General features: G+C 37.7%; 1 protein-coding gene across 11 annotated transcripts in view; it reads left to right on the forward strand.

Annotated features, from left to right (window-relative positions):
* Positions 1-11626, forward strand: part of atp2b2 (ATPase plasma membrane Ca2+ transporting 2) — a 91594-nt gene extending 79968 nt beyond the window's left edge. For 7 of the 11 annotated variants that reach the window (XM_086086912.1, XM_086086910.1, XM_086086909.1 and 4 more), the window contains one exon: positions 5866-11626. In XM_086086912.1, the coding sequence (XP_085943038.1) occupies positions 5866-6177 (312 nt within the window). In that variant the 3' untranslated portion in view covers positions 6178-11626. Of the gene's footprint in view, positions 1-1611; positions 1665-5865 lie in introns of all 11 variants that reach the window. The other 4 variants (XM_086086917.1, XM_086086918.1, XM_086086914.1 and 1 more) reach the window with 4 other exon arrangements.
* Positions 11627-13984: the final 2358 nt, after the last annotated feature.

The raw sequence follows: 13984 nt of genomic DNA on the forward strand, positions 1-13984 counted from the left end.
AAAAATGATGCTGACACTGGGAACTCCCTACATTTTTAAATTTAATATAAATAAATAAAATAAAATGTTTTTACAGTAGAAAACTTTGCTGAAATTATTTACAATTTTTGTTATAATTTTTGTACATTTGTTTAAAATTTTGACACTAATATTTTCTCTTTTACTGCAAATAAATATCCGCTCTATCACTAACTAACTAGGTGTCTATAAATCTACTGAGACTTGTGCTTAATGAGCCTAAAGTGTGATTAATTATCTGAATGATTAAGAGTAGAATTTCAGCACAGCGTTTAATAAAATCAGGGAACATTTTTTCTGTCTGTCTCAAAGGCTTCAATTATGAACAATATTGTAAGACGTCGTGTGTGAACTCTGGCGCTTGAAAGGAGTGCGTGATGTGGAAGACTGGATCTACAGTAGATAAGGTTGATGAGGTCATTTGTACTACGCTAAATTTAAACACCCCAAAATAGCTAACTACTGCATCAACCCAAGTGGGACTCACTCGATGATGAGGGAATGTGTGAATGCGTGGATCGTTAACTCATTCACTCCCAGCCGTTTTCACTGAAGCAACCCCCCTCGCTCCCGGATTTTGACTGATTTTGCAAGGCCCACTGAATATTGAGTTATATTGCTATAAAAACCTACCAAAAGAAAGATTAGAGTCTCTTCTTTCATCAGGAAAAAAAAAAGTATATTTCTATCTATTTCCGTTTTGCAGCAATTAGCATTAGAATATAGCTAAGTTTCATCATTATTCACAAATGTGTTTAGAACTGTGGGGAAATCAGCTTGTTTGCAACATGGCCCTGGTTGATCTCTTATACTATGCTGCCACCTGCTGGCCGTTTTGTAATAACTACCATTGCTTCAGCCGTTCTCTGCAGTTCAGAGGCTGCATCGAAGCCTTCTGTATGCTCTAGCATAAAAAAACACATAAATACGCCTTTGGGACAATTCAAACATTTAAAATAGAACTTATTTATAAGTTTTTGGGAGTAAATGAGTTTTGATAAAGGTTTTACAAATAATAATTTAGGGCTTTGCAATTAATCGAAATTCAATTACAATTTCAATTATTACACTCCACAATTACAAAATCTGCATAATCGTATACAAAAATAAAATATTATTTATACTGCTTTTGAGTTGTTTAAATTTATATATTTGCACCTTTTCTATTTTAAAATGACTAATTTAATAAATCTTGCTTGTTCCAAAAGGAACTTGCATAATTATAGCGTTTCAAAGAATTTTTTTTTTCTTAATATTTGTTTTACATTTTCTTGTTCTGTACCAAAAAACTAATGATTGTCCTAATCGTGATTTCAATTATTACCAAATTAATTGTGATGAATATTTTCTTCATAATCGAGCAGCCCTACAATTATTCCACTTTGGAGGATGCACTGTATCAACAATTTAAACCAATCAGAGTTCTTTGGCGGGGTTGGAGATTCTGAATCATTATTTTTTAATTTTCTGCTTTTCTTCTGCTTTTTTGTTTGCATATTTCTGTCTCGTTGCTGTTCACGCTGGATTTCAAATCTCCTCCCATGCTCGGGTGTACTGTCCTCTCATTGGTCGATGTGTTGTCTGTTTCCTCAGAGTGCTAGGAGCGCGGGACTAAGGGTGATACCCACGGCGTGACATTTCAGGTTGTGAGTTTGTCTCCCTCTGCTCATATCCCCATAAAACCGACAACCCCCACCACTCGACCACTAATCCTCACCACTGGCATCCCACCCGACCCGTTTGTGTCTTGACGGACGCTAACTCAAACTAATTCCACCGATGGTGAACATTCAAGTATGAGCTGCGGTGGTTTGCTTCATTTAAGGATCCTGGTCTTATTTCAATCTCATTAGGTGGCAAAAAAAACGTGCTAAAAATGTTAGCATTGAGATAATTTATTCGATGGCGGTGCTTTTAAAAAAGGTGGGAGTGTTCAGTTTCATTGTTTTTGCTAAAAGCATTAGCACGATTGTTGATCCTCACATTGGAAATGGTTTAGTTGGGGTCCAAATTAATTATAGTTTTTATGAAGAGGATACTTTACTAACCAAAATGTATTCCTTTGTCATAGACATTCACACACGGTTTTGATTTTCTCATATGTTCTCGAATGAAATGTATTCACCCCCGTTCTGTTGCATCATGTTGTCGTGAAATTGAGTGTTATGTCGCCATGGTTACGAACACATACAGTACTTCAACTGCAGCCGAAGCGACAATTGGCAAATTCAACCTCCCACTATTTTGGAACACTCCATCGGTGTTACGTGTCAGACGTCCTGTTACATGATCTCATTTTCGGGGATTATTATTATAATTTATTATTTTTAAATGGATTTAGTATATTTGCCGGATATTAGTATATATTTTTACTATTTAATACTTTCATTAGCATAATAAATATTTTTAAATTGTAAAAATATATATATAATTGGAAACAGTTATCTTTTTTAAATCTATTTTTAATGTTTAAAATCACTGTTCAATTTGTCAATATTTTAAATAATCTAAATCTGATACACATTTTTTTAATATGCGTTATAGTTTTATTTGATGCTTTAGAATATAATTGTGTAATACTTGTACTGTATTGGTATAAAAATGTTAATGTTATAAACACACATTTAATACATTTAAATTAAATGAGAAACTAATTTTAAAGCTTATTTTAAAATGTAAAGAAATTGGCAGGCATTAAAAAAAATGGTAATCCTGCTGTTAGTGTATTACTGTGCTATCTTTATTATTATAGTTCATTTAAAAACTCAACTGAAACATCTAAATAAAATAATGTGCATTTAAATATTTTATGTTGGATTAAAAGGATCTTTAAACATATATTCCCAATCTAAAAAGATACTATAAAAGTATTGTGTAAATACAAATGGTTATTTTAATACAGTGGGATAACATATTTTGTTGTTCTTTTTATGGGTTTTTGGGCAAACTATTTAATATCTAAGATGTTAAAGTGTATTAACTGGAGTTTGATAAATTATTGCTTTTGAAATTGGATTTTGCTGGAGCTCCCAAGATTAAAAGTATTTTTTTAAATCATTTTATAGTCATAAATCTACCTCAATACCTCTTACTTGAATGTTTACCAATCCATGCATGGAGTTGAGGCCGTCAGACCCGGTTTAAAAAAAACAAAAAAATATATATATAAAGTATATATTAACTATTCTTCCCATCCATGCGTTTTGCATCTACTTGTCTTGTTGCATGTCGGTTGTGTTGACTTCCTGTTGTCGTCATACTGTACGTGACGATGTTTGCTCATTGTCTCACAACACGCGTGTGCTGTTTTTGTTGTTGTGAGTCGTCTACTCCTGCACTGCTTGTGTATGTGCGCAAACCATCTTTTGTTTGGGACCACCCTGTGCTCTACATGTTTGTGTCCCACGCAGTGTGTGTGGATGCTGAGCCAGCAGAGTTGGCTCTTGTACTTTTTTGGTTTGTTTTTAGAGCACCCGATTGGATGGCTCAGATCTAACCTCCTTCCTCCTTACTGACCTTGTCCACCAGATTTCCTCCAACTTGCATGTGATATTCTCCTGAATTGTATCCCACCGTGTCAGACTATGGATCCATAGTCGCCCCTCCGGTGCTGCCACAGATATTTTAATGTGTTTCCTTTGAACAGATGGCATTTGTGTAGAATGCAGGTGGTGCTAGAAAGCTAAAGGGAGATTACATTATATAGTATTCTATAAGTAATGTAATAATGCTCAGTTTGATTGACACTGTCATATAATGAATGTAATGTAACTATTGGGGGGGGGGGGGGGTTATTCACTGGTTGGAAGAGGAGATGAAATTTGGATGTGATGTCATACTTTGGAATCAGACATATAGTGGATATAAAAGAAAAATAGCTTGTGCTTTAAAATACTGCATGATGACAAATATGGCAGTAAAAGCCTACTAGAACAGTGGGACCAAATTTTGGGTTAATGAGAGACGTAAATAATAGCGATTGTGTGGCCAACTTCTATTTAACACAAGTTCAAATGTGTGTAAGTACAGCCCCCTCTCTATTTCTAAGAGGGTGTGCACACTTACGCAACAACATTGTCAGTTTTAAACACCCTCCCCCTTCTTTTCAGTGAATTGAGTTGCATGAGTCAACTGTATTAGAAACATCTGTCAGTGTGATGCAATTATAAAGGCAAAGATTTTATAAATGAACTTGGTATCTATCAAAAATAAATATCATCTGTAAAAATACAATTATGAAACATGTTTAGATTGTCCAGAAAGTCAGCGTAGACGTAAAAATAATCAAATAAAATACTGGAAATACTGAAAACTGGAGGATGATGCCCGGTGGGATACAAAGTGGTCAACGACCATGCATTTTTTAAAGTTTGATTTCTTTTCACGTTTGTTTTCTCCTTTGAGCATTGCGTTGATTAACGTGGCTTGTTTCTAGGTATACAGCACATTGGACTAAAAAGCGTATACTTATAACAGGCATTTGTGTTGCTTTCTTTTGTTGTTGTTTTTGGTGATTATGTTCCTCACAGTTTTCCTTTAGTGCACGTCTCCAACTTGAGTGAAATGTATGGTCATGTTGTGAAAGCAAAACCCTCTTCTCGCCCGGCCTTCTTATTAACAAGCGCCAATGGAGGAAGTTGACATGACGCAAAGTGTGAGCCGCCATATTAGTCTTGTGAAAACAAAGGGGCCTTTTTTTTATTTTTATGTCCGCTTAGAAGAGACCAGAAAGTTTCTCTTTACATCAAAGTAAATGATAATCCTTGAAGGATATTTGGCATAATACCTTAGGATAATTTTTGAAGAAAACCACTGGTCATCTAGAAAAAAGCACTGCCACAGTTCGGCTTTAGCCGCTGGTGCTAGCTAGCTAGCAAGCTACTAGCTCCCTAGCAGATAAATGAGCACCATGGGAGCTAGCAAGGGAGCTAGCTAACTAGCACCTGAGGCTAAACGAAACGGTAGCAGGGTTTTTACTTTCTGGACCTGGATTTGCCACCTCTGGTTTTTGTACTGCATGAACTATAATCAAGGTCGAAAGGATATGCGTCTGGTTACTTTTGCGGAAATTTGGCATAATACCGTAGGATCATTTTTGAAGAAGTGTGTTTTTGTCAGAGGTGGCAAATCCAGGTCCAGAAACTAAAATCCATGCCACAGTTTGGCTTTAACACCTGGTGCTAGCTAGCTAGCTACTAGCAGAGCCGTATATAGAGAGAGTTTGGCAGGGTAACAAGATGGCGTCCATATATCATGTGACCAGCAGTTGACCAATCATCTTGTTACCCTGCTGAAACCCTGAGTCTCTATATACGGCTCTGGCTACTAGCTCCCTAGCAAGTAAACGAGCACCATGGGAGCCAGCTTATTAGCACCTGAGGCTAAAGCCAAACGGTGGCTGGGATTTTACTTTCTGGACCTGGATTTGCCGCCTCTGGTTTTTGTACTGCAGGATCTATTTATCAAGGTCAAAAGAATATGCGTCTGGTTATCTTTAATGCGGAATCTGCAGTGTTGAATATAATCTGATTGGAAAAAAAAAAATCCCAGTACCAAGACTTTAATTTGACCCTTTCTAAACTTTTAAACACACATGTTGAACTTGTTCTCAAACAAGGACCTGAACGGCAAAATTTCCAATGACCGATCCATGAATGTACCGCTTTTGTGCATTCAGTGTCAGTAACGACATTTTACTCGACACCAATGAGGCAGCTTCCTGTTGTCCGACCTCAACCATGAGAGGCTCCCTCCTCCTCCTCCTCCTCCTCCTCCTCCTCCTCCTCCTCCCCGCCATCCCGCCCCCTCCTAATCCCCACGTGTGCTGTCCTCTTCTGCCCCCGGCAGATCCGCGTCGTGAACGCATTCCGCAGCTCCCTCTACGAAGGCCTGGAGAAGCCCGACTCCCGCACCTCCATCCACAACTTCATGACGCAGCCCGAGTTTAGGATAGAGGACTCCACGCCCAACATCCCGCTCATCGACGACACGGACGACGACGCGGCTCGCCGGAGGGGGAAGTACTCCAGCCAGCCGTCGTCGCCCAACAAGAACAACAACGCCATCGACAGCGGCATCAACCTCACCATCGACACCAGTAAATCGGCGGCCTCGTCCAGCCCCGCCAGCCCTTTGCACAGCTTGGAGACCAGCCTCTAACCTCCTGGTTTCGGAACCTTCAACTCCTCAACTAACCGGTACATACGATTACAAAAGAGAAAAAGAAAGATTAGGAAAAAGCGACACAGCCATCTTGCATTTGCGGTTGTGGAGGAGCAAACTGACGAGGAGGAGGAGGAGGAGGAGGAAGAAAACAAACACTGGAACCCCTCCTCTCCTCGTGATTATATTCAGATTAATATTATTGTTACATTATTATTGTCGCTCCTGCATGAATGTACATTGGCCCGAGTTTTATTTAAAAGGGTTCCACCCCCGCCCTCCTGTTTGGATTCTTTTGCGGTGGACGTAAGGACAGCTTCCTCCTCCTCCTCCTCCTTCTGCGTGGCATGATCACATGACATTTGATCATGTGACCGGGTGCCAGGGCTCAACTTGCACAGCAGCTTTGCACCTCCGCCCCACCACCTGCCCAAAAAATAAAAGAGGAGCGCAAAAATAATACGACTGCAATTTACGAGCATTTACGGGATTATATTCTATAAATATGAACACATATAAATATATTTACAGTAGAGAGAGTTTTATCTTTGTTTGTCGGCATGTTGCCTTGTTCCTGCTTCGAATGGCTCGAAAGTACTTTTGACTTATTTATGTCTTAAAAGAGAATGTAATTTGTTTACAAACCACTTAGAGATATACTTCCTGGTTTCTAGAAGAAGGGATGCCGGAGCTCAGACAGTGTGTTATTACTATTGCTGAGGATTAAAACTAAATGGGGAAAAAAAAAACTGAGGGGAAAAATTGAAAAAAAAAATGTGCTGGAATTTGCCTGCTATCTTGTGAAATATTGTAGATATTTTTAGAAGATAAACAAACAAAAAGAAACCAAACTATAATGGTAGTAAATGTGGAATCTTAGTATTATTCTTTGATTGTCGGGATGGAGTTGCCTTTGTTTTTATTTGTATTTTTTGTTTTCTAAAGAAAAGGCATCCACGGGGACAGGGGGAATAATTATATCATTCGCTAACTTTCTTTCACTGCTACTTCTTCCTTTTTATATATAATATAAAATTGTGGGGGGGGGGGGTTTCTTCCATTTTAAAGGTTAATATCAGGACCTTCAAAAAACTGCTTGAGTCACATTAGCAAAGTAATATATTTTGACATCACAGGAATCATTTTCGACAATGTCATTTGGATATATTGTTGTTGTTTTTTTAATTATTGTCAAATCCTGATATATTTCAATGCATTCCCTTTGTCAGAGAGAACAACATCCACACAGCGCTGTAGGCCAATTTTAAACAAAAACAAAAAAGATTTGGTTGCACTACATTTGATTTATTAGTCAAAGGTAGACGGTTTAATCCATACTCATTAAACTACTAGTTTGGTCTTCAATAAACTTTAATAGTGTTTTGCGTGTTCAACTTTTCTGTCAAGCTCCGACCACACGCAGTGTCAAACTAAAAATAATCACCATTTATTGTTTATTTAAATTAGGTAACAATCGGAAACCAATTTCTAAAATAAGTTTTTTTTTGTTTGTTTGTTTTTTAAGAAAGTGACCCTGAAATGGCCACTTCTAACCAAAATGGCAGCAAAGCCTCTTCAGACTTTTTTTGTGGGTCTACTCGTGATAGATATGCCTACCAAATTTCATGTTAAGTAAAACTGGCTTTAGAAACTTCATTTCATATTTGGGAGCAATCAGGCAACATTTCGAGGAGTTGTCTTTGATGGACCAATGAAAATGACCATAAAATGGTCGCTTCAAACCAAAATGGCTGACTTGTATTTTTGGGCATGGCTTCTTGCGACTTTTTTTGTAGGTCTGCTCATGCCAAATTTTACGTTGCTAAGTTAAACTGCCTTCAGGGAATTTATTTTGAAAACCCTGATCTTGTGGAGCTCAAATTCCTCCAAATTGTGTTCACTAATGTCTTGGTTTAAATTTGTGAACAATCAGAATAGTCATTTCAAGCCAAAATGACAGACTTCTTGTGTCTTCCTGGCCATGACTTTTTTTTTGGGTTTACTTGTTTTAGAGATGCCTACAAAATTTCATGCTGCCAAGTCAAACTATCTTTAGGGGCTGGATTTTGTCAAACCCGAGCATGTGCAGCTGAGTGATAAGAGCTTTGTTTTGCCTTGTTCCGCCCACATGTCATGGTGAAATCTCAAAAGCTTCCAAATTTAGCATCAAACAGTACTCTAGCCGGCTTGGTTCAAATTTCGGACCAAATTTGAAGGAATAGTAATTGCTAAAATGCCCCTCAAATGGTCACTTCAAACCAAAATGGCAGATTTCCTGTGTCATTTGCTCATGGGTTCTTAACTTATTCACTGCCATTGACGGCTATAAACGTCAAAAATTTGTTCAACATTTCCCCCCCCCACTTTTTTTAACAAGAGTATAAAAACCTAGAAAAAAATTATTGTACATTTAGAAGAGATATAAAGGAATGTGATTAATCGTGAGTTAACTATTGAAGTCATGCAATTAATTACAACACAAAAAATCGCCTGACTCGATAAAAAAAAGAGATAAGATGATTAAATAGGGGCGTCAGGCGATTAAAAATTGTAATCGTAATTAATCGCATGACTTCACTAGTTAACTCACGATTAATCACAAATTTGATATCTGTTCTAAATGTACAAAAAAAAATCTAGGTTTTCATACTCTTATGTTAAACTAATAGAAATAGTTCAAATGAATTTTTGACGTCTATAGCCGTCAATGGCAGTGAATGAGTTAAGATTTTTTTGTTGTTGTTGGTCTACTTATGTTAGCCTACAGAATTTCATGTTGGTATGTGTAACTTGCTAACAAGTCCATTAGTTTTTTTTGTTTTTTCACGGACAGAAATCTTTTTATTATTGTTATTATTTGTTTAAAATCTTGGCTTTAGAGTGTATTAAAAAAAAAATAATAATTAATTTGAATTGATTTTCCTCCACAAACAGCCTCACAGCGCTGTAGGCCATTTTTTAAACATCTCCGGGGGAAACAATGACACAAAAATGGAATGTTGCTTTGGCTCTTTTTCTATACACATATACATATATACATATATCTAAAAAAACAAAACAAGAAAAAAAAGACTCTTTTTCTGCACTATTTGGTTATGAATGACAACTTACGTGGTGTAAAATCTAGATGTGCTTTTTGTGTGTTTTAACCGAGCTTGTCTTCCTGCCGTCATGGAATATACAGTCTCTAGCATCTCAGCTGTGCTCACTTATAGTTGTAATATTTATTGTGCTTTGACCGATACACACGATCAGCAGAGGGAAAGTTACACGCGAAACCCCCCCACAAATTGCACTCAGAAGGAAAAGGCCACTTTAAACAAGCCTGTGCTCTTTCTATTACTCACTCAAGACACTGGCAAGCGCGGCGTGTTCTATAGGCTCATTATGCAAACCATAACCATTTTTTTCTACTAAATAAGTGCGCTCTAGTATTACAAGCTACTATCCAAGCTGTCTCATCTCGTTTGCTCCAATCCTCTCGTCTGATCCTGTGTGGAGAGGGTGCACAAGCTTTACCAATCAGCTCAGGCCTGTCGGAAAATAAGGAAGTTGACCGAGAATCAAAATACTTGTTTGTTCATTTGATTACTTGTCTGTAATTACAATAACCAAGGCACATGCAGCGATACAATAAAATAAATAACATTTCTAACTCTCAATGGAAAATACAAGTGGAACCTCCAAAGGCGTTTCCCCTCATAGGAAATAATGAAAGTGCAACGCTTAGCTGTCAAAACAAGAAGAAAAGTTACAGAATAAAACTAAAATACAGTAAAATTACTCACCCTTTTGAAGGCTAAAGCCCTTTTCACACTGCACTTGGTCAGTGTGCTACTCCGCCAGCTCATCTCCACTCTCAAATAGAACAAGTCCTTTTGCCGTTATGTGGCGCCTAGCAATGCTCCATTCCCTGCTAAGTGCAGTGTGAAAAGGGTTTGAAAGGAAATGGACAGGTGTTTTGGGGGAGTAATTCTTTGACCTTGTGGCATGTTGTAAGCATCGTTAGAATCATCAAAGCCTTGTGCTATTTAACACTAAAATGTGGGGTACACCCTGGATTGGTTGCCTGTCAATCACATTGAGACAATTACTATTCACACGCATATTCACACATAACATAATTTATCTTGAATACTTTTGGATTAAACACAGAGAGAAATATGCTGGAAGGCCTGAGCCAAAATTCTAATCTGGAACAACCTCAAACTGTGAGGCAAACATGCTAACCACAATAGCGCTCCTCTGGAATTGAGTTAATTGTAGTTTTTCAGTATGAAGCTTCTGCTTAGCTTAATGTGAGTTTGGAGTTTCTACAACAATCATTAATGTGCACGAGCACAATTCTCGAACACAAAAACACATCCAGTTTGAACCAAATAACAGTGCTAGCAATACTAAGCTAGCTTTACGCTGTAAACAAGCCAACGTTAGCCATTTCTGCTTACATTGGTAGCATGACTCATTCGTAAAACTATAACACTAAATGTTATTTATATGAAGGTTATTTTTTTATATATACACAATCAAACCAGGTGATGTCGCTAACTAGATGTTGCTAATTCACAATTCATTCGCTTATGAATCAACTCAACTCACTTCTGTTTGCTAGTCTTATGTATCGTTTTTGATATTCTGCCAAGACTTGCTGAGTCATGTCAATTAATTTAAACTTTCACGTTTTGGACATTCTTTGGAGGTTCCACTGTAAATAATTTGGCAACGTCTCCCATGATGCACCAGTATTGAAATTAAACTCAAAATTGTGATTTCCAAGCTATTTTCACCCCAACCCTGACGCCACCGCTGATGATAACAATGAAACTTCTTGCAATATACTCTCACCTGCCTCGATGTACTGTATTTAGCAGCATGCAGTTTGTGGAACCAAGAAAAAGAGACATGCCAACAAGCTAACTAACCTTTTGGCGTACATGCTTAGCCATTTATTGGGTAAGTGATTTAAGTGTTCATCTTGTTTTTAAACAAATTTCAATTTTTTTTCTAAATCTATACAATAATTGTAAATAAAGAACTCAATGTCTTTGTTCATTTAATACTATGCAAAAAGTCATGCTTTTTTTCCCCCTCCCTCCCTCCCTGATTGTTACCCACCCTAAATCCTAGAGTATGTTGCTGGAATGTTTGTGCTCTCCAAAATCAGTTAAACGATGTGATGTAAACAAATTTTTCTAGCTTGAGGAAAACTTCTATGATGATGATGATGATGACGATGATGATGACAAATGATTCTGTTACTACGGGGGAGGATGCTCATAATGATGATAATCAACTGTGACTCTTGCTGCTTGACTGTCCTCCTAACACTCCTTGACAAGAGAAGAGCGCAAGTGGAAAAAAAAAACATAATTAAAAAAAAAAATGGAAAATTACTAAATAAACCTCCCAGAGCAGCATGACCCAGCATGGTGTGTCCTGGCCCCGAGTCACATGTCCTCGTTTGATTCGTTGCACTGTATCGCAGATTCATTGCTTTTGTATTGGTTTTCTACATATTATAGAGACGTGAGTGAACCATAAACCAGTGTTTCTACAACTTTCTGTCTAGAGAGGTAACATTTGCCAGAATTTAATTAATAGGATGCATGTCAAACAATTTGATACATGTACAATTAATCGAAATCTACTTTTGACTTAAAAAAAACAAAAAAGCATCTTGCTGATTTTTCCAGGCCTAATTTTGGGTTATTTTATATTTTTTATCATCTTTATTTAATGTATTTGTTGTTTTCTTATGTTAATATTTGTTTTGTGTCTGATTGCAGACATAAGGCAGACTAGTAAATGCATTCCCAAGCTGTAAAGTTTATGCCAAGTCAGCAGGGGGTGCTATATCCCCAAACGCTACGCTTCTATCCACAAGGGTCACGGGTGTGCTGGAGAGGCGGTGTTTTTATCAACCTCGCCATCAACACCAGCAAATCAATTTACCTATTTTAATTGAATTTATATTTTTCCTTGAGAATTTTTATTTATATTCAATTTACTTTTAATATTTTATTTCATTTTATTTGTGATTACAGACTGACAAGGACTAAGCCGACAGTCCAGGCTGTGACGTTCTTACCAAGGCAACAGGGGGCGCTATAGAACCAAACCCTCTTTTCCCCTTTTAATTTTGTGATTTGAAAAAAAGAAGAAGTAATATTCCGCCTGGATACAACACTTTAATTTCAACGTTAGGAATGACGATACAGAGGACTCCTGAGGACTGAACATTGCTGATGTGTGGTTTGAAAGAGGATTGATTTAAAGGGGAGGAGTTGTCACACTGTGTGTGAGCCTGTCGGGTCATCTCCAGAGAACAGAGTCATCAGGTTAATAATAATAATAATAATAATAAAGCATCCGATTTATATAGCGCTTTTCTTTGTTGGTTGTGTAACTGGTAATGTACAGTTAATGTCCACTAGAGGGCAGTAGCCCACGATTACAGACAGTGTATAGAAATAATTTGATGAATGCAGTTGAGATTTCTTTGGACTTATTTCAACATATATAAAGGTATATTTAGGATATTTTTAATGGTGGACGCTCTCAAATAAGTAACCTGTGTTGCAACTTGACCTTCTTAAGTGGACATTGCAGTCTTTTTCAAAGGTGAAATACATGTCTTTCCTCAATTCTCAGTCATAATGAGGACAACTTAAGACAATTTTTATATATCTGGAAAGTCCTCACCAAACCTTTTAATATGAGGTACGACTCTATGGAATTTGAGTTTTGACTGTTAAGCGGACCTTTATGACATTTTCGACTTTATGAATTATGTTTTTGTTTCCTCAACTGCTCAACATAATGTGGATATTTATAGAATACTCACATATCTGGAAAATCATAACACAGCTCTTTAATATGAGGCGTGACTTGTTAGGATTTGTTGCATGTTTAGTTTTGACATTGCTGAGATTTTCAGGGGCAAAATACATCTTTGCTCAATTTTTCATCCTGATGATGACGACGACATATTGGCAAAAATATTGACATTATCTTCATCAAACCTTTTAATATGAAAGGTGACTTGATGGGAGTTGTTTGCGACCTTGTTCATTAAGTGGCCGTTTAGGTTAATTTCAGCGGTAAAAACGATTTGTTTCCTCAATTGTTCATCGTAATGATTACATATTGATCAAGCAAGTGTAGCTTTGGAAAGTTCTCATCAAGCCCTTCAATATGAGATGTGACTCGATGGAGTTTGATGGACATTGAGTTTTCACCTTTTTGCGGTTCAACTTTGACCGTCGACGCTAACACTGAAGAACAAGCTTGAGGTCATTATTTTCTGAGTTGTGTTTCTTTGACTCCATATGTTGTCGTCTTTGCCATCATTTGTCTTGTTAGACCTTGTTGACCTTGACCTTACCAATATCACTGCCAGGTGTTTTTGTCTTTTCCCTGTTGGCCACTTGGGGGCAGTGTAACAATTGCACAAAAAGTTCCAAATCCGCAAATTCCACTCGCCATGTTGGCATCAAGCACGCGTATAACACGGTATAGCATCAGCATGCGTAGCCGCGCTTGCTCGGGGGGTGTCTCGGCACGGCGTGTGAATATAGAGTGGGCTCCCACAGCTCGGAAGATTAGCGTCCGAGTGCATTCAAGTCCATGAGCGAGGGCCCTTTTCCAGGAAGAAAAACCCTTCCGAGGGCCCCCAAGTTGAATCCTGCTGCTTTCCTTTGGGCCCAAAAGCAGGCAGCCGTAACTGACAGCTCTTTACAATGGGCCAACATTGGTGGTGTGTTTTAGAGAGGGTCTCCTTCTTTTTGCCGGTTGGTATGGATGT

Source organism: Leptonotus elevatus, chromosome 10 (assembly GCF_054856555.1).
Source record: "Leptonotus elevatus isolate MCC_2025b chromosome 10, RoL_Lele_1.0, whole genome shotgun sequence".
Lineage (NCBI taxonomy): Eukaryota > Metazoa > Chordata > Actinopteri > Syngnathiformes > Syngnathidae > Leptonotus > Leptonotus elevatus.